At 34.5% G+C, this 22,274-nt stretch overlaps 1 protein-coding gene across 1 annotated transcript in view; it reads right to left on the minus strand.

Annotated features, from left to right (window-relative positions):
- LOC124366315 (dual oxidase maturation factor 2) overlaps positions 1–22,274 on the minus strand; it is a 140,768-nt gene that overhangs the window by 48,523 nt on the left and 69,971 nt on the right. Inside the window, exons 2-3 of the mRNA XM_046822763.1 lie at positions 11,987–12,157; positions 6,520–6,577 (exon numbers count right to left, since the gene is read on the minus strand). Of these exons, the coding sequence (XP_046678719.1) occupies positions 6,520–6,577; positions 11,987–12,142 (214 nt within the window). The 5' untranslated portion in view covers positions 12,143–12,157. The remainder of the gene's footprint in view (positions 1–6,519; positions 6,578–11,986; positions 12,158–22,274) is intronic.

Here is a 22,274-nt window from a genome sequence, read left to right on the forward strand (position 1 = left end):
CACGCGACATAGCGTCTAAATCTTAGACATGAGCTTTTAAGACATGGAAGAAGGAAGCATTATCCTCTGTTCTGAAGAACTCTTGAACATCGTTATAATACGATATGTTTTATCGGTATTCAGGTACACACATTTTTGGTGTAACTTTTAGTTGTAAGACAGAATAAAACATCTAAACCAACAGTTTACCCAAACTGTATGTAGACTAAAATACATTCTCAGTAAGTTGTATGGTGTTACAAGTATACAGGGTGTACAAAAATCTCTACGCAAACTTTAAGATATTGCCCCATGGACCCAGTGAACATAAAAACTAAATGCAACCAATGATATGTCTCTTTTTCGTATACCATCTGTCTACCTGTATGTTTTGTATTTCAGAAACCAATAAAACAAAAATTTGGTACAATTAATTTTCTTGAATTCTAATATCTAAAATTATTATTATATTATCATATCACATTTCATGGCTGCGGAAGGTTGAAGTTTTTAAAGCTTAATACCATAAAAACTAATAAGATAATGAAAGTAAAGTAGAGTAAAGATGTCTTATTTTACCAGGCGAAGGTAGGGCTAAGAAGCCCTCTCTGAAACTTTACCTGGGGACCAACGGCTTAAAGGTGACTTCCGAACCACCACCAAAGGCCGGGCAGACGTGCTGCTTGCAAGGACAGGATCGCTCAGCGACCACCCTTCCAAGCAGCAGCCACGCTCGACGTTGATTGATCCGGTTATCTTGCGATAACCGCCGTACCCGCTACACTGCGCCACCGGTAACTTAACAACTTTTTAAACAAAAGCCAAAAGATGCTCAATCTTTATTACAAACATCCTTACAACTAGACAATAAAAATCGGTCAGTAAATAATGTAAATATAAACTTTTAGCGGTTGCCGTGCATGATTAATGATGACGTAAACATGTAAACAAATTAAAATTTGGCATTGGCTAGATTTATTTTTAGTTTTTTTTTTATTCATGGAACAATGTCTTATAGTTTGTAAAGAGATTTTTGTTACACCTTGCGTATAAATTATAAATTTAAAAATCTAACTTGACAATGAAATTATACATCCTCAATATGTAAATATAACTCGATATTTGGTCCAAATGCGAGTGGGTATAGTACGAATATGAGAATACTACACTGCACTAGTTGGGTTAATTGGGTGGTACCAGATGGTTGTTATGTGAGTGTGAAGTAGACTGGTCGGTATCTTCACCACATCTACGTGAGAAAAGCCACAAGCACCACAGTATTGCGCTCTGGTATTGCGCAAGGATTATCACTTGTACCAAGTATATTTTTACTCTGATGTTTATTGCTATCCTCTGCCATAACACCTGTATTCCCTTTAGTACTAGGTAATTGATGTTTAACGTGTTAAAATAACACAAAGCAGAACAAAGTTGAAGGCGTCTATTACCTCTATAAATTTTTTCGAAACCTGTTCCCTCGGATATGTGTTGGAAACGTCGTAATAGCAAAGATTGTACATAAAAAGGAGAAGGTCATGCAAAGAGAAACGACCTTAAGGTTTCCCCATAAGAACAATGTTAAACCTCGAGAACAAATTTCATCGTAGCGATAAAAATGTGCGCATCCCCAAGTCTTTATTTTTTTCTGTAAAGTGAATACTTTTAGAATATTTGGACGATAAAGTAAAGTTCAGATTTTTCCTGACCAACGTACAAAAAAAAAAAAAAAAAAAAAAAAAAAAAAAATACAGCTTTTGGTTACGTACTACTTTTTTAATGATACACCTCCAATAATTCTGCAACTTTAAACAAGATAGAGACAGTGGGTGAGGTTTAAAATTGTCCTTATGGGTCTACAATTATGATGGCAACAAGTAAAATTACAATCGTGTATTAATAAAAGATTTATTTGGTACTTAATTCGGTCAGTATTTTAAGTGTTTAACTAACAACCATTTTAAAATTAACATGTCTGTCTTTACACATGCCTTTTGTATGCCAGTAATGTGGGTACTAGCCTATATTATCAAGCCTTTCCTTTTTCGTTGTACCATTTTCATTTCTTCTTGGTTGCTCGCAGTGTTTTAAAATCTTTGGGTGAGGTGCGGTGAGTTAATAATGTTAGTACGATTTGTACTAACAGAATTGCGGACATTTGCCATCGTTATATGTTACACGCTGTATAACACAACGTTTCGAGGATTGAAATCTATCCTCTTCGTCAGGTGGGAAGATAACTAGAACATAAAAAGAGTTCAGACAGGACAAAATGAATCTAGGCGTTATCACAGCACAGGAAGCAAGTCACGAGAACAAGTCACGATCACGAGAAGCCAAAAGCACTATCACGCGTTACACCAGCACAGGCGAAAGTGGGATACCGATAACGATGACGAATGTTCGAAATTCTATTATCCTTTCGAACCTCCCATCGTAAATAACATACTTTACACAAAGGATTTGTACTACTTACGATTCCAATTCACAAGTGCGTTTACCCTGACATTTTCCTGTCGATTTGTTGATGTTGATAAGTTGGTAAGCCTGCTTCATTCCGAAGTTCGGAGTTATGGAGCCGACTAATTGAGTCACTTTAGCGAATAACTCGCGGAGGTCGTGAGACAGAATGTCCGTAACGGTGACACCTGCCACTGTTGCGTCCTGCGGAATGCTGGAATGCTGACAATTCCGCCTGATCAGGCCGGTGTCCTTTTAGGCGCACTTGTTAACCCCTATCGCTCCTTCATGTTCGAACCGCTTGAGGTAGAGGGAAGCAGCAACGGCAGTGTCGGTAGATTAGCATTCACTCTCACTCGGAGTGCACCGAAGGATATGCAACCAAACGTGAAGATCCGTCTTCAGGACCTCTTATCAAGCTGTAAACTAGCAGTAGCGTATGAAATTCGTGTCAAGGACGTAGCCAGCGAGGGGGTCCAAGGGGTCCTCCCCCCAAATTTTCTATTATTTTAATTACTTTTTCAGTAAATTATTATTATTATCTAAATAATCCAGTGTTATTGACATGTACTGCTGACAGATAGTTATCAACATAGATACGGGTCAAGAACTTTTTAAGGAACGAAAGGGGCCTTACTTTCTGTCCACTTTGGGAAAATATCAATTAATTGTCTTGACCGCCCCCCAACCTTTTTCTTGGCTACGTTATTGATTGGTGTTTTCATAAGGGAGATACGAAATGTTGGCTCTTCAACGTTTAGAGACTTTTAGGAAAGCATCAGGACTAATAAAACGAATTTTTAATGAAGGTTAAGTATGATAATTATTGAGATGTTACAGTGGCGTAACTAGAGCTTGGTCTTGGAGGGGGATAAGTCTGATTGAAGGGCACGTTAAATCGAGGTTGTGAAATTAAATCGGAATAAATCTAAATTATAAGTAATTCAAAGTAAATAAATTTCGAAAAAGTTTAATTACTGTCATATACACATTTGAAAAAATTTAAATGGCTTTTGAGGGAGAGAGTTCTATCCCCTTCAACCCCTTTCTAGTTACGTCACTGAGTTGTTATTAGGCAATGATCATAAATCAGATTTCAGATAACAAAAGGCAGCTAAATGGATCTTTGTAAGAATTGGTAAGAATCTGAACAACAAGGCTTCGAGGCTTTGTTTATTTACAGCTAGGTAATATTCAATTTGCCACGTCAAAGGCTTTTGTCTTAGGTATGAACTGTCCTGTTGAAGAAAATTGACTACAATAGTCACTGATTGATTAAGTAAAATAACTGGAGCTTTCTCATTCACTGTATTAAAGAAATATATTTACAAATTGAGGTAAAGGGTAAATATTACCCCTCGATAATACATAATTTCATCTACAGTATCCTACAAATATCGGATCTACTCATGAACATGTGAGTACATCCCTCTATATTATCTTTTCAAACAATATCCACGGCAGAATATGAACAGCAGTTCCCAAGTGTGCAACTAACATTTCCGACTTTTGTGAACACCAGCAGTCAGACGTGCAATTACTACGACATCAAGCAGCTTAATTAAGGTGGTAGTTGGTCTGAGGCAAGCGAGTGTCGACCATTGTGTCCGCACAATCGGTAATCACTAAGATCCACAATGGCGTGACGCAAGCAATCAGAAGCCTTCTTTTGTGACGGTCATCAAGGGACGTTTGATTTTGCGATCGCCATTAGATTGCGCCACCGGCTACTGTCGTGATCACGTGACCACGACGACGTCTGGCGGAGAATCCGTGAAGGAATCCTTCCACATCACCAGAAGGATAACTATCTCATTGGCGGAAATGACACAAGCGTAAGTGCCTAGTCGCTAATAATACGTTTGGTTATTCAAGAAGGCGTTTGGAACAATTTAGCATGTAGCAATATTTAACAAATCACCACGTATGATGATCAAAAGCTTCAGCATAAACGGTGATCTGTCTTAACGTGTAGATGTATTACTCGAAATAGCCAAATCCACTCTCTGCCAAATTTTTCCTAGCAACGCGTTACGAGTAAACCTACATGCCCTTAATGGGCGTTCCATTTCTGACGTCACGTTTGAGGCAAAGCGTTGAATATTTTTGGGCGAAATAAGTGTATCTCTGTTTCTGGTTCAATATAAGAATGGGTGATTACGGGTAGGGAAAGAGTAAATTCAAAAGGTTTCCATTGGTCATTACTTCCTGACAACTATCATGACTACCCGGATCACACATCACTCTAACATCACTTTTGCAGTTTAAAATGTTTTCCAAACTGAGTTAAATGAGAATGTACTCCAAAAGATCAGTCCGTGCGCCACTTTCAGGAACAAAATATCCAAAATAAACCAGCCTAAGAATAAAACTAAAACGTTTAGACAAATAATTCAAGGAATCCTACATAACATAATAATATGTATAGACCATTCCAAATTAGAGTCCATATAAAGTCATAAACAATCTAGCGGTATGGATTCCTGACCAAGAGCATTATCAAGCCACCCCGCTCATATTACCATTGAATTTGAATAAATTAAAGTTTTTTTGGGTGTTTAAAAATAAATTACTTACTGAAAACTTTCAGCTGATAGTTTTTAAAGTTAAAGAAACTATCTACAGTTGCAACGATGTTGAATAACAACAACAGTGTCTTTAGCGTATGATTGAACTAAGTGGCTCTTGATGGATTTGTTCAGGTCGTTTAACAAACAATAAATAAAAGAGGGCCAAGTCTAGAACCTTGGGGAACACCTACCGTGACAGGTAAAAGGCTAGATTTACCCTTGTCGGTCTTATTAGCAATTTCAACAAATTGAGAACGATCTGAAAGTTAAGAACGAATCCGATCACCTCTGGCACCATAAAGTCCCAGATTGTCAGATGGTAGACGATACCAAAAGTACGGGTGATTACAAAAAAGTTATTAATGGGCAGCTATCAAATAAAATGCGTTTACCCAGAACGAGTTGCAGAAGATAATTTGTGTAATGGGCGATAGCGAATAAAAACTTTGTTTGTGGATTTCTTCATTCGAGTGTGGAAGTCTTGCACATATATAACAACAGTATTCTATCATCTTATGACGTTCCCACCTAAATTGAATAAATGAATAATTCACTATTATATAAAATTGTATACTGCCTAACTAAGCACAGAGGTCAAGCTGGTTAATGAAGTGATATACAGGGTGTCCAAAAAGTACCGGGTCAGTTAAATATTTTTCAAAATATTTAAAATAGAGCTACAAAACCTTACACAAAGTTACTGGACGTAAAAATCTATTTTATCACATATTCAGTGATCCGCTACTTCTTCAGGGGGGCGGCCCGCCAGGAGTCAGAAGAAAATCTTAAACGTAAGCATAGGTTGATATGCATATCAAATAAAAGGTCTTCATTAGTAGAGTACAGAGCTGGAAACCCGACCTCAAACGGATAACCGAGTCAAAAATGACAGCCATTCAAAGATGGCTTGAGTTTGCAACTTAGGTTAATGTAAAAAATAAACTGATGAGCTTTTTGATTTTAACTTTACTAACCCAAAACTCCGATTCCTCTCAGAAATAACGAAACTTATTATTCTACAACAACAATTAATTGTAAACAGTTTTGGGTTAGTAAAGTTAAAATCAAAAAGCTCATCAGTTTATTTTTTACATTAACCTAAGTTGCAAACTCAAGCCATCTTTGAACGGCTGTCATTTTTGACTCGGTTATCCGTTTGAGGTCGGGTTTGCGGCTCTGTACTCTACTAATAAAGACCTTTTATTTGATATGCATATCAACTTATGCTTACATTTAAGATTTTCTTCTGACTCCTGGCGGGCCGCCCCCCTGAAGAAGTAGCGGATCACTGAATATGTGATAAAATAGATTTTTACGTCCAGTAACTTTGTGTAAGGTTTTGTAGCTCTATTTTAAATATTTTTAAAAATATTCAACCGACCCGGGACTTTTTGGACACCCTGTATATTGTTTCCTCGAGTATGTTTTCTATTGTATGTATTCTAAAAGAAACAACTATTGAAAATTTTTGCTTTCTTATGTGCTATGCTTTAGTATTATTTTCTAAACTCACCCATAATGGCATTTCCCACGAACAGGCTGAGAGTGACCGTGACGAAAGTTGTGAACCTCTGAAACAAACGCAAATGTGGGAATTAATGAGGCGTTTGGTTACATTAGTTCATATTTTTTATAACACACTAGCCACAATAATAAACAATATTTCAAACTAAATATGAAATTGTATTCGAAATACATATGTTAATAAATATTTAACATATGTACTAACTTTGAATAGCGAAACAAAACTATTCGACGATAATACAAATATTTTGTGGGCGATTTTCATTATATTTAAACTGTAAAGAGATCAATGCATTAGACAGCGAACAAGAAAGTAAACAACACTAACATTTCCACAGTAGGATAATGATTGGCTGTATTTTTACATTAGTTGCAAATAATATTGTAGTTAAGGAAAGGATCATTCCAAAATGCACTGAACACCTTGAGTGCAAGTTCAGTAATTTTCAAAAACCTCAGTTTTGAACAGCTCAAATATAATTTATCTTCTTTAAAATGTATTCAAACATTACAAAAAGTAAATAATACTACAATGTAATTTTAATTATATGCATTCAATAGCTATATTCAATGTATTTCATTTTTCATAATATTTTTGTATAAATTAAACTACTTTCTCGACTGTCAGTTTCTAATATAATATTGAATAAGTCAAGATATACATTACATTTATTTAAATCAACCAAACACTGTCAAAATGTTTAAAATTGTGAAGCAAAATTAATTCTTGGAAAAAGAGAATATGACTAACGTTTCCCATATCTATCTGCTATCAAATAAAATGCGTTTACCCAGAACGAGTTGAACGAGTTAATTAATTCTTGGAAAAAGAGAATATGACTAACGTTTCCCATTACAGTACTTTGTGTTACAATTACCAACAATAAATATCCTTTTTAGCACACTTTATTTCACTTTAGATTATTTCATAAAAATGTAATTGTTATACTAATTTTAGTCTTACAGGCGAAAGAATAAAACATTCACTTTAATATTACACTCACATGTCAATTGTTATGAGTAATGGTCTATCGATGTACCAGATATTATTTCACTACTTTTCCTTATTGGGTAGTACCTTATAGTAACACCCTTATATGCACGACAATCCATACCGTATGTGTTACGATGTACCAATCAACAGCTAATGCTGCTTCGGTCTGATCTCCTGGTACTCATCCTACAATGTGTGTCTAAAAAGTATTAAGTTGCCCTTCTATGTCATTTCACTATTGCAGTACAATTCTCTGTGGTTTTCTAAACGAAGCCATATTTTCCTCGAAGGTGTAAGTACCAATACTCGTGTTAGTAAGTACCAATACTCGTGTTAGTAAGTACCAATAAAGTAACTCTATCCTTCTCAACTACGTTTGGAATTGTTCATTCTGTTTCCACTAAACTCGAAAATGTCAAAGACAAAGAGAAATAAACTGCCCTGAGGACAATGTGTATTGCTATAGTCTGTCATTTTAAAAAAGATGACAAAACAGTCATCAGTGGCTTCTCGCTTGTTTATTATTTCTACCTTGTATTCTTCATTGTAAGACCTTTAGAAAGCTACCTGTTCTAACTAGAACCTAACTTTTTCTAAGAAAAATATAACTATGTTGCAACTAGAACGTAACTATTTTCTAATTAGAGTATAATTAGAGTATGTTCTAACTAACGCATAACTTAGTTGTAAGACAAATGTAAATGTTTTCAAACTATACTCCAACTATGTTCTACCTAGAATGTAATTATGTCCTAACTATAATATAGTTATGTTATAACTAGAACCTAACTTAGTTCTAAGAAACATGTAACTATGTTGCAACTAGAACGTAACTATTTTCTAATTAGAGTATAATTAGAGTATGTTCTAACTAACGCATAACTTAGTTGTAAGATAAATGTAAATGTTTTCAAACTATACTCCAACTATGTTCTACCTAGAATGTAATTATGTCCTAACTATAATATATTTATGTTATAACTAGAACCTAACTTAGTTCTAAGAAACATGTAACTATGTTGCAACTAGAACGTAACTATTTTCTAATTAGAGTATGTTCTAACTAACGCATAACTTAGTTGTAAGACAAATGTAAATGTTTTCAAACTTTACTCCAACTATGTTCTACCTAGAATGTAATTATGTCCTAACTATAATATAGTTATGTTATAACTAGAGCCTAACTTAGTTCTAAGAAGAATATAGATATATTGCAACTAGAATGTAACTATTTTATAATTAGAGTATAACTGTTCGAACTAACGCATAACTTAGTTATAAGAAGAATAAAACTATTTTCAAACTAGGATATAAATATGTTCTAACTAGAATGCAATTATGTCCTAACCAGAACATAGCTATGTTCTAACCACAACATAACTATGTTCTAACCAGAACATAACTTAGTTCTAAAAGAATATACGTCCAAATTCTAATATTCAGAACACTAATGGCTTAAAGATCTGATTAGCCACTAGTAATATTTTATTTTTTTAAACTCTTTTTCTTATTTATACTCAAAATTGTCGTAAAACTGTAATTTTATTGTTTTTTAAACATACCTGAGGTAACCACTTTAGGAACACTTAGTAATTTCAAAGATAGTTTTCATCGATTAAATTAAATTTTCAATAGCTCTTCCCAAAAATAGGCACATTTAAGAAGCATATGGAAAATGTTGTCAATTTTGAACTTGAAAATGTTTTTTATTATTTATGTTTTTGTTATTTTATAGGTATGCCATAGTAAATGCATAACTTTATTAGAAAACAAAATATGTTGTTCATATGAGATTCTTTAATAAAAACAATGATGAGTAATAGTTCCGTATATTCCGACTTTATTACAATTTAGTTTTACTTTCGCACGGTTTTAATACAAACTGTAGTTTTTCGGAACTACTGGAATTGCGTTTTAAACGTATCTCTCAACTATAATTTATGAATTTTAGTGAAAATTAATTTACAACAGTTGGTGAGCTATCTGCATAGAAGTATGCACAATGTTGGTGCTGAACTTCAGCCTATGTCTTGAAACAATTACAATTTTAAACACTAATAGCTTCTTTAATTTGTACAACGGATTTTAAGTGTTGGTTTAACAGTTTTCTACCAATTGAGCATTACATTTTTAGATGATAATTTTGTATTTTCTATGAATTTTAATTTTTTACTCTCCCCTACACTTAAAATGTTCATTTACAGTATTTTTCTAAGTAACGATTGTAAATTATGAATTTCTAACGGACTTTTTATTTTGGGTCATTTGGTTGCAAGATACAGTCTTTTCTCTCTATAATGTTTGACTATCTGGCCCATCAACCTGTTAAATAATTTAATTTTCTCGGAGTATCAAACAATTAGAAAGACTATGAATGCAATCGTGTCGAATGATTGGTGTTAATTTAAATTCGCTGAGGTATTGTGTTGGAAGCTGTTTATAATGCGACTTCACCTCTGGTGGGAAGTTAATGGAAGGTTTTACGGACGGACAGACAGACAGTCCTTCACCTTTCCATCGGCAGGTTTTCATGTTTCAAGGTCATATTTACAAGTATGCGTTAATTTACTAAATAAAATAAAATTGAAGATCAGTTTTCGTGCAATATACACACTTTTATATTGCTTTCAGTAGTAAATACGTTATCTCAGAACATTTAAAAACTTGTGGACTGCAATTCTTTTATAATAACCACGTTTAACGACTTAAGTTAGTTAAAAGGAACATTAATACAATCAGGGAGCTCTGTAAGTCAATTTATTGTGAACATGTGGGGTCGGAAAAAAGAAATTGAAATATTACGTTCATAAAATTTAATTAAATATTCTTTTGTGATTCCTATTGCAGCTATAATGGCAAACCTGAAGTTGCTATCTATCGCCATTCCAAGATGGCGGTCGCTAAATGGCGGGAAATGGGGTTTTCAGCTATTTACATGCGTATTTGCACAAAACTTGTTTTGGGGTTATAGGTTCAAGAAACGCGTAACTAAGTACTGCGTACAAAATATTTTGTGAAACATACAGTTAAAAGTATATTATTGTCCTAAAACTTATAATATTATTACGTGGATAAACTCTGTGCTCAACAGCAATTCCAGAAAAAATTAAATAAGAAGTTGTGCTACTATCAAGCTTACTCTTTCCTTTCAAGTTTACAAATGTAAGTAAATTGATAATAATAGTTTAATTAATGAAACTGGTTGACCAGTTACTTAGTAAAATTGGAATGAATGTGTCTCACTTCCTAACTGGTAAATAATAAGAGATGACATGGCAACCCAGCGATTGGATTCCTGGGAATTCCTAATGGGCTTTGGTCAGACAATACAAATTCTAATAAATGCTATGTTAATCATGATTGTTGAAGTTTATTGGTTATTGTTACTTGTTTTATGATTTCGTGTCGTAAGCTTTCAAAATAACTGGTGAGTGAATGTTGTATCTGCCTTACAATAACTTTAAATGTAAGAGGTGTCACTTGCTACGGGTTCTTGTTTAAAATTATTGATTTAACCCCAAAATACTCCATCTGAGGCGGAGCCAAAAATTTTCATACGTTAAAAAACTCATGCAAACATCTTCCTAACTAAATCACTCCATCTCTATTCATAAAAAAAATTAATGGGGGATAATACATCCGGTATAATAGTATACATAAAACGATGATACCAACTTGCATACTACAAAAATTATTTGCAACTATAGTATTTTTGTCTTTAGATAGAGGCATGAGGAAAGCTCTACGAAACTTCAACCTAAAACGTTTTCTCTGTGGTTTCCGGATTAACAGAATCTTCAGGATGGGTTAAGATGGGATTAGGGCCAGATCCCAATTTTAAATTACTATGAGATAGACAGTAACTGGCCATGACGACAGAAGGATTAGGACGACTAAAAATTAACTTTTAGTATTCCTAAAGTCTTCATCACTTATCACTAAGGAAGCATCTCCTATTCTAGCCATTATTAATCCCCCACACTTATCGATTTAGTTGTTCCTTTACCCCAAAATCTGTGTAAATTATTGATGTGCCACTCCAGGAGATTCGTAGATTTCCCTAATATAAGTGACAAAATCTGTTCCGGTGTATCTTCTACAGGGCATGTTGTACATTCGTTGAGAATAGAATCATGTTGATATTACATTTAGCCCCAAAGACCACTTCCTCTTAGTGCAACATCTGAAATCTGACGCCGTCACAGACTTCACTCCTGGAATCTGGAGTCATGTTCGTCTTAAGAGATCCAAAAAAGTCGGCGACATCAGACTCTTTACATCGTTCGACATCAAGGACACCTAGACTACAAAAAAGTGTAATCTAGGTGAAAAGGCATTCTCATTCTCCGTAAAAGAATCTAAGTGAAGAATGATGTTTATGAAATAATACAAATCACAGTGTGATAGGCAAATATTATAGCTTAAAATGACAAACAGAACTTCTAAAAATTGCGATACTGACCTCCTTCCTGATGCCAGGGAAGATGAGCAGGAAAGCGATGAAGAGAGTGGCGAAGATGAGGTAAACGATGATAGCTTGTATATCCCCTGTGACCGGGGTCCGGTTGGGGTAGTTATACAGTGTGGGTCCTCCATCGGCCCTCAGCCAGCCCGTCATTCTGTTAGTAACCCTCTGCAACATACAGACATCCGTGTTACTAATTGACTTAAAATTAGTGATGACACCAAAAGTTATTTATAGTTTAGATATTAAGGTTGATACCGGGAATTTATCCCTTTTACATGAAAACATTTTCTTCGTTATTTTACAATTAAATATAATGAGGTAAATTGTTATATCAAATTCGTACATCAACAATTGGTAACAAAGCTAACATATAACGTAACATCTTTACATTTACTTTAAGTAATGGACCAGAATCGTGTATTTAAATACATTAAATTTACTCTTTTACAGCTTTAAACGAAACTTTTTAAAAAGTTTTGTATAATTTTGTTAAACTTTGCTGGCAATACAGTCTGTAGGTGTTTTTGAGAAACATTATGAAAAACATTGTCTTTGAGTTGAAACAAGTGTTTAAAATAAGATATTTAAAAAAAGTAAAGTGAAGTCTGCTTATATTTAGATGCAAAATGTTTTTGAAATGTATGCTCCTTTTGACAGATATACAAATTAACTTATGTAAAAACACACGCAAAAATTCGTGTACAAGTACATAAAATTTTGGAAATCGTTTTTACTACTAGAATAGCTTGAAAAAAATCCAAAATACAGTTTTTTCCCTAAACAATACTTTGTATCACACATATTTTATTACAGGATAAAGAAATTTTTTTACATCGACTCGTAAATAAAAATTTAAATAAAGTGAACCCCGATGAAATATATTTTCAATATTATTATTTTGGCAAGGGCTAAAACAGAATATGTTTGTGCTGTTAGCAGTGTTAAGTATTGGACTCAACTTTTTTAAAGAGCGGTATTTAGCGGTCTGGTCAGTTCTCAGTGGTTGGTCGTTAAGTGCAGACCTAATGTGACTTATATTCTTTAGTTCGATTTTAATAATAAACATGTGTGTGTTTGTTTAATCGAATATGTGTTTCAAAGATGCATATATAGAGTTGACACACAACCTGTTTGTTGTGATTCCTCAGTCATGCGAGTCACAACGCTCTGGTTCATTAGTTTATCTTAAACTAGATTGTGGTTATGAGTTAGGTTAGTTATCCACCTGAGGAAGAGATCAGATTGCCAATCTCGAAACGTAGTGTTACTGATTTATTGTAACACTAAACGATATCAAATGTCCAGGAAATTCCGGATTTCTTGAATGCAGGTAGAGCAACATTTTTATGAATATTGATCAAATTACTTCATTCGGTCTGTTTGAGATTTTATAAAAAGTGTAATAAATTACCAGACACGATGTTTTGTTGAGGTTCACAATTGGACCAGAGAGTTTTTCCATAAATCGGTAAAACTGTAAACAAAACTTATTATTTGTTATGAAAAATCAAAGAAATAATTTGAAGACGGATAAAACTTATTTTTTATGAATTTCTGGTAATCCTCTTTACTCTTAACGGTCCTAAAATAGTAAAAATGATCTAATATTCTAAGATTTTTGAACACATCAAACTTTTTCAAAACCACTTTCCAGACTTTATAATCCGGAACGATGTGGGAAGTTTGATTCATTGTCTCCACTATAAATCAGCAGATCGACAAGAGATGGCCTTGCTGATGAAATCTCCAGCACAGCAACTGAGATGATCCTAAGACCAGTGGATGGAGACTGGCACTTCGAATCGTCTGGTAATTACAATTACATATTTAACAGACTTTCCATCCTGACGCCTGCTGCGGCGAGCGAACTGGTCAACACTCTCTGGTTTGTTTAGTGACGGTATTAGCCAGTGTGTATACTTAATATTACAATTCACCTACCATAAGCTTTGAATAAAGTTTTCTTTTGTATTTAAAGTATTCATTTAAGTATATAGATTTTTTACTTTAAAATAATTTAATTTTGTATAGGTTAAGCATTTTTGTTTATTCTATTTAAAGAATACGTTAATAATTTACCACAATTGTATAAACTATTGTATATTTACTGTATACAATATGAGGTTGAGTGGTAGAGAGGGCTTGATAGCCCTAACTCCGCATCTTTAATAAAGGCATTTTTCTTCATTCATTCATTTCATAAGTCTCACCATACCATAAGTATTAAGTTTTATTGAGCTACAATAAGAAGTTTAATATCTTAAATATTATCTGTTTACACCGGCATGGTGGTATTTTACACTAAAATGAATATGAATCATAATTTATTTATGAGTTCCTTATATGTATAGTATGGTTTTTACAGGTAAAATAGAATATGTAACTAAATATTTCATCAAAACGATTTGATTTCGTCGAAACACATACTATTCTTTGTTCATCTCTTTATACACTGGTATTAGTAAAACATCACATTTCGGAGACAGGTTTGGCGTACATACAAGCTGGTTAATTCTTCGTGCATGTAAGTTGAAACTTTACTGATTTAAATTGTGTACGATGTTGTTCAACAGCTTTGAATAATTCGGAAGGAGTGAAATATTTTGTTGTATACACTTTGAAACAGATAGATTTAGCATCAATGAATCTAACCATCCGCGTGCACAAAAAAGAGCAACGTTTAATTCAGTGTTTTACAGACTTTAAATACACCACTTTCAACAGAAAACTACGATAAAGAACTAAATTACATAAAAAAATATTGCAATGTTCAATGGTTACACTACACAACTTATTGACAATATGTTACAAATAGCATTGAAAAGAAAGGTTAGAAAAGATAAGACAACATTAAGGCCACCTCAAGACACAAAACAAGAATTTATTTGCACAATATACAGCACTTTCTCGAACCAAATATGCAAAATTAAAAAAAAAAAAAAAAAAACACACACACAAATAAAACTGTCACTCACAGAACAAGCAATAAACTATCCCAAATTTTAGGAAACCCTAAAAACAAAATTTCAAATGATAATATATCGGGAATTTGTGAAATTGGATGCAATGACTGACAAAATGTATATTGTACAAACAAAAAGAACAATAAAAACACGATTTAAAGAGCATTTATCGCACAAAAAAATATGGAAGAGTTGTAAAATCTGCTGTAGCCAAGCAATACATCGAATCAGGACAAAGAACATAAATTAAAAATCTAAAATTAATTAAAGAAGTAACAAAACCAATGAACGTAAATGTTTGGAAAACACTACACATAAATAAAAATAAAGAAACACTCATAAACAATGAAGAAGGTCCTATTGAAAATTCCAGTCTTCTCCATTCTCAATTTATTCAAAACTTATACTGTAGTCATATTTAATTTTTCATACTGGCTGAAATATTTCCAAAATGTTTATATTTCCATAAAATTTGTGTTTTTTTTAACCGAGTGGATGTTTCAGAAATGTGAAATGTTTCGGGAGATTCCAGAGAAAATACACCATATGGTATTTTAATTGTAATACAAATAATGTAAATATTTATTTGTGGAGTTGTCTGATGATGAAATCTTTGGTTTCTAAAGGCCTTGTCCAAAAAATAAATAATTTGGAAAAGTATTTCATTATTTACATTTAGTAGTATTTATTCGTTTTTTTTCCAATTGCTCCAAGAGTTACATTTGTTTGCACGTTTCGTAAGGTCAAGCTCTGGAAATATCGGTATACACACACACACACACACACACACACACACACACACACACACACACACACACACACACACACACACACACACACACACACACACACACACACACACACACACACACACATTGGTATCAGTTCATTCACATTGCACATGAGATGTAACACAATATTTTAACAGCACCGCAGAGATATTTGGTCTGTAGGCTGTATACTCTCTGTGATGTAATGCCCTAAGTTTGATCTTAACCGGAGCCATTATCAGAAGGAGTGAGGGAGGCGACTGACCATGACGTCACGCAGAGCCGCTCCGGAGTCAGTCGACCGGCAAACGGCGTGATTCTGGCAGATACCGCGGTAAAAAGTACAGTACAGGAGAGTTGCTGAAGGCTGTGTAGATTATACGGCACGGCGTAGTTAGCGTCAATGTCTATCCTACACCTTTATAGATTTCACTTTTGGGCTTGTACAAGAACGGTGCGCGAAAAGGGTAACCAGTCGTCCGACTGTAGGAGGACACGTCCTGCTGGCTTTTGAAAATTATGTGGAATGTCCGGCTTTTTGGCAAACGCTTAAATCTTCGAAAATAGTAGCATCACATTAAAAAGATTTTCGATAGGCCATGAAATATTATTGCAGCCCACCTTTAATGCCATGGCATGTGAACTGCTGTTAGATCCAGTTGTATGTTGAGTGTTGTCTATAGTGTCACTGACTCACTGTTACTTCTATCCGCTCAGCTGCACTGGCGCTACTACCCCTTTGATTCTCTATTTATACCGGGTGAGTTTTTTAAAGTGATCCAATAGCTAACTTTTTAATTACACAACTTAGCGCCACACTTTAAATTTGGAACTTGCTCAATTTTAAGTTTCACTCAGGAATACACTTTCAATTTTTTTTAAGAAGGCCGCCATTTTCCAATATGGCGGCCAACTTTAAAATCTTTTATGGAACATCCTATATTTTATGTTGTTTTTAGATTCTACTCTACAAAATAAGACATTTTTGCTTTTGAGAGTTTTTCAATATCTCTAATGGTTCAGGAGCTACGTGGGCTGGAAGCTGATGATGATGATGAACCACTGATGATGAAAACTTACAGTTCACGTAGCTCCTGAACCATTAGAGATATTGAAAAACTCTCAAAAGCAAAAATGTCTTATTTTGTAGAGTAGAATCTTAAAACAACATAAAATACAGGGTGTTCCATAAAAGATTTTAAAGTTGGCTGCCATATTGGAAAATGGTGGCCATCTTCAAAACATTTGAAATTTTATCCCTGAGTGAAACTTAAAATTGAGCAAGTTCCAAATTTAAAGTGTGGTGCTAAGTCGTGTAATTAAAAAGTTAGCTATTGGATCACAATAAAAAAACTCACCCGGTATATTATGAATTATAGACTAATTTTGTTATAATACGTTATATATTTTTATGTAATGGTGATAATTTCTTATATGTGTGTTATTATAGCCTAATCAATGCATTGAATTAATTCCAGTTATATCACATAAACTTTGAGTTCAAATCAGGTACAATTTTTAAAGAGAAACATTTTAACAATAATTAATTCAATCTTATGCCACATACAAAACAAAAGCCTCAAATAATACTTATGTATAAATATACTCTTTAATAACATAAATTCCTTTTATTTTTCGAATTATATGTAAAAACAGATCCAATGTCAGTTGTTTTTATTTGCATTACAATGAATACAGTAGCTTAACTACTATAATTTATAATGTGTTTTTAATAATGTACCAATAAATGTTTCAGTAAGGTTTATAAGAATATTTAATAATGTCCTCCTTTCGTTTTAATGTTATCCTTTTTCACCCCAAAAGTCCTCCTTTTAGGAATTTTCGTCTGGTCACCTTGTGCACGAATATATTTGGGCTTGTTACTCCTGAGGCTTTTTGTTCCTGATACACATAACTTGAAATGAATCTTGAAATTTTGAACTAAAACAGAAAATATAGTGTACTTTACAATGACACTTGTTTATTGCCTCAAAAGGGCTCTTATACTCCAATTCTAAATAAAAATAAAATTATAAGGGTGTCCAATTCAGTTTTCTGTATTGGCAACACTGGCAATTAAATAGCTGTTTATTATTGCGTATTTGTAATACATAAAAAGTCAGTTTATGGCAACAAATTTACAAACTGAATCGTTTAACTGTTGCTCAATGCGTTAATTGTTCAATTGTTCTAAAAAAAATTGCAATTGGTAACTTTATGTCTGATCTCGAAACTATGTAAAGGTAAATTTGTAATTCTTCAATGTTAATGATTTAATCTATTATTATTTTAGTTTGTTAAGTCATACTGGTACGTGGTTTGTTGTATTTACAAAATCAAGTACGTTTTTACACATAACCCGAGATTTGTGAAATGTCGTTTAATGTTATTCTAGAAAATATGTACATAGTCAGACATAGTACAGAAAGGAAAGTTTTAAATCCCAACGGTACACAAAAGAGAGAAAGTGTCAGCTTACTGAATGCTTTACTTCAATGATGCTCAATCAAATTCAACAGTTGGAGATACCATCATAGATCCCATTCTTATTTATGTAGAAATGAAGTTTCATGCAAAACTTGAAATCACAGGTGTAATATTTCTCATGATGCCGTGCATCAGGATTCATTAACAATTTTTTTCATTGAGTAAGGTACCACAGCAGTGTTTAAATAATAAAAGTTGTGATGAGGTGGGAAGGGTACTATTATCTTTCGTGCGCTGAAACCAAATCTCCAACTTTTAAGATTGCTTTTCCACTCTTTATTATTTTGTTCTCCTGACTTTATTAAAGAATAACATTTTGTTACTATGCAACGTTTTAAAATCTCATATAACTGTACACAGCTTGTTAATAAATTTATTTATTCTGGGATTTTCTCGTTTTCATCATGGATGCCCACGAGAAAACCGTAAAAATATTTGCTTATATTGAGCCCAATCCGTTGAAGTGGCATGCACTTTTATAGAACTTAGTGCTCCGTATACAGAAATGAAGCTTCATGCTAAATTTCAAGACTAAAAATCAGTTTTTTTTTAGATATGATGTGAACAGACAGATTTAACAGTAATAACATTTTTCCAGCCCCAAGACAGATAGGCTTCGCTAACGCTCAGCCAAAACATTCAATAGAAGTGAAAATACGCCTTCATTGATGCCTATCGGTCGTGAACGAACTGAAATAAATCACACTTGCTTGGAGAAGGATAACAACAGTAGTTGCTAGACCACACCTTATCCATATATTACACTCGTTATCTGTCACTCCCATACATCCATAACTCTCATTCATTTATTAACACCTTCGGTGTGGTGAGACTGACAAACGCTGGTGACTCAGAGATCACTTTTGATTTGTTGTTGACACCTTCAGTCCGAAGAGTAATATATACGGTAACAAGTGTTACACATATCGGAAGCATAGTTTCGTCTGATGCTAGAGAAGGAAAATTATTTCCACATTTGCAACTTATATCCTTTTCAGATGACGCAGTTAAAACCCTATCCACCCTCCCTGGACCGTGTATGCACTGCTAGGCCCTGACACGTATTCCATACGGCCCAAGGCAGGGTGCGGGCAGGGGTCAAGGTAGGGACGACCAGAGGAATGACCTTTCGGACCTGCTGCTGCCACCGTCTTCACGCGCTCCGGGGTGTCCGGGCCTGCATCGTTATCCTTGGTGTTTCTATCGTTACCACAATAGTGTGGTCTGTAAAGGTCGAAGGACCCCATTTGAAACTATCGACGAATTGCGGTAATCAATGATTCTTGACTGACCAGACAATATTCTTGCAAGATGTATACTATCTCAAAATAGAATAAAACCTATAAATAAATTAGCGTTCGTTGTTAAATTTTAAATGAAAAAAATCTATACAGGTTTAATAGTTTTTAATAGGGTGGTTCAAGTGTCACATTGACCATACTAAACGTTGCATACTATCCAGATATTTATATTGATATATAAGTTGATTATATAAGGCCGACTGCCCGAATAAGTACAAGAATTATGCTAATACTTAGGTTCTCAAAGTATCATGCAGTGGATGAACACGATTTTGTCCACCTGAGTCTTTTATGTTCTCTTTCACTTAGGATAAGAAGCTGAAACCCCTCTTATTGCACTCAGTCCTAAAAGGGCCTTTGCGTTAGAGTCATAGGATATTCTGGATGGGTAAGGTTTTGGATGGGGGCCGCTTCCTGTCAAGATCCTCGAGGAAGAATGTAGGGTATTAACCTCAATAATATCTCCTTGGAAAAGGGAGAAGCCACCAGCTCTGTACCAGCTTCTCCAGTCAGAGCAGGCAGGGAATGGCACACCCTTATATCTAGGCTAGCAAGAACCTTTGACACTTAGGCAGCCCCACCAACTCTACAGTCATCTCCCACAGCGGACTACACATATCATCTACCCTTACACCTCAATATCTCGACATTTACGGTTTTTTGTTCTCTTAAGACAAGAAGCTTAGACATTTGCACCTCGTCCTATAAGGACTTTTGCGCTGCGTCCGGAGTGACAGGATATTTTAGATTGGTAAGGTTAGAAGTAGGGGCCGCCTCCTGTCGAGATTCATGAGGAAAAGTTTAGGGCACTGATTTCAAGTCATGTCCCCTCGGAAGAAGGGGAAGCCAGCTTTGAACTAGCCTCTCCAGTCAAAGCAGGCAGAGGGTGGTACACCCTTATGTCAAGGCTGAAAAGAACCCTTGATTATTAATGAACAAACCCCTCCAACAGTCATCGCCCACGGTAGACTATACCTATCGAATTACCCTTGCGCCCCAGAATCTCGACATTTGGGGTTAGTGATGTACCTCTCCTGGTCATCCTTAGGGTTGCTCATACTTAAGTGATAAATCGAGTTTTGCTATACTCAGTGTATGTTCAACTGGCAAGCATAAACCATTCAGAAGTGAACATCCTGGGATGTCCGCCTGCTTCAATAAACCTGTAAAGCCGTTTCCAATATTACAAACAATTTACCTAGTGTTAAATGTTACATGAGCACATTCCTAATTGTTGCTCAATCATTGATAATCGATTGCAGGACGATGGAGGGGTCCAGGAGCGGCCAGTGCTGTAGCTCTCGACATACATCGCGCTGTGTCATGGGGTCAATATTTGGGGACTCACTCGACTCCAGCAGAACGAGCACTGAGTGGCCCACTGGAGAGGCCCTCAGCTGGAGAACTGGAGAAGGGCTCGGCCACATGTAGGTGGGACTGACATGTTATACTAGCCTTGCAATACAACTGATTATATAATTATGGGTTAAGTTTGTGAAGTTATTTTTGAAAACCAGTGAAAAGGGGTTGTTTACGGTGTGTGGGTTTGGTTTGACTCAAACATGATATTGTAGGGACCGCCCAAATTATAAAGTTTTAAATACGATATTGTGCCGCACAGATTATAAAATTGCAAACATGATATCGTACCGCTCATAATATAAAATTGCAAACACGATATATTACCGCCCAAATTAAAAAATTGCAAACACGATATCGTACCGTCCAGATTATAAAATTGTAACACGATATCGTACCGCCCATATTATTCAATTGTAAACACGATATCGTCCCGTTATAAAATTGCAAACACGATACCGTACAGCTCATAATATAAAATTGAAAACACGATATCGTATCGTCCAGATTATACAATTGTAACACGATATCGTACAGTTCATATTATTAAATTGCAAACGCGATATCGTTCCGTTATAAAATTGCAAACACGATACCGTACAGCTCATAATATAAAATTGAAAACACGATATCGTATCGTCCAGATTATACAGTAAATTGTAACACGATATCGTACCACCAATATTATTAAATTGCAAATGCGATATCGTCCCGTTATAAAATTGCAAACACGATACCGTACAGCTCATAATATAAAATTGAAAACACGATATCGTATCGTCCAGATTATACAATTGTAACACGATATCGTACAGTCCATATTATTAAATTGCAAACACGATATCGTCCCGTTATAAAATTGCAAACACGATATCGTCCCGTTATAAAATTGCAAACATAATACCGTACAGCTCATAATATAAAATTGCAAACACGGTATCGTACAGTCCATATTATTAAATTGCAAACACGATATCGTCCCGTTATAAGATTGGAAACATGATACCGTACAGCTCATAATATAAAATTGCAAACACGATATCGTACAGTTCATATTATTAAATTGCAAACACGATATCGTCCCGTTATAAAATTGCAAACACGATACCGTACAGCTCATAATATATAATTGCTGACACGATATCGTACCACCAATATTTTAAAATAGGAATGAGCTCATAATTATTTACTATAACATTTCAAAAAGCGAGTATTAAGACACATCACTACACAACTACGGCCCTTAGTATTTGAAAGTAAAGAAGCATCGAATTTGAGAATTAGAACAAATAGCGTGGTATTTGTGTATAAAAATTGTTATACGAGACATATCATTGCAAGCCTTGGCATTTGGCTGTATTATTTATTAATATTGTAAATAGATCTCAATTAATAACTTTCA

Source organism: Homalodisca vitripennis, chromosome 7 (genome assembly GCF_021130785.1).
Source record: "Homalodisca vitripennis isolate AUS2020 chromosome 7, UT_GWSS_2.1, whole genome shotgun sequence".
NCBI lineage: Eukaryota > Metazoa > Arthropoda > Insecta > Hemiptera > Cicadellidae > Homalodisca > Homalodisca vitripennis.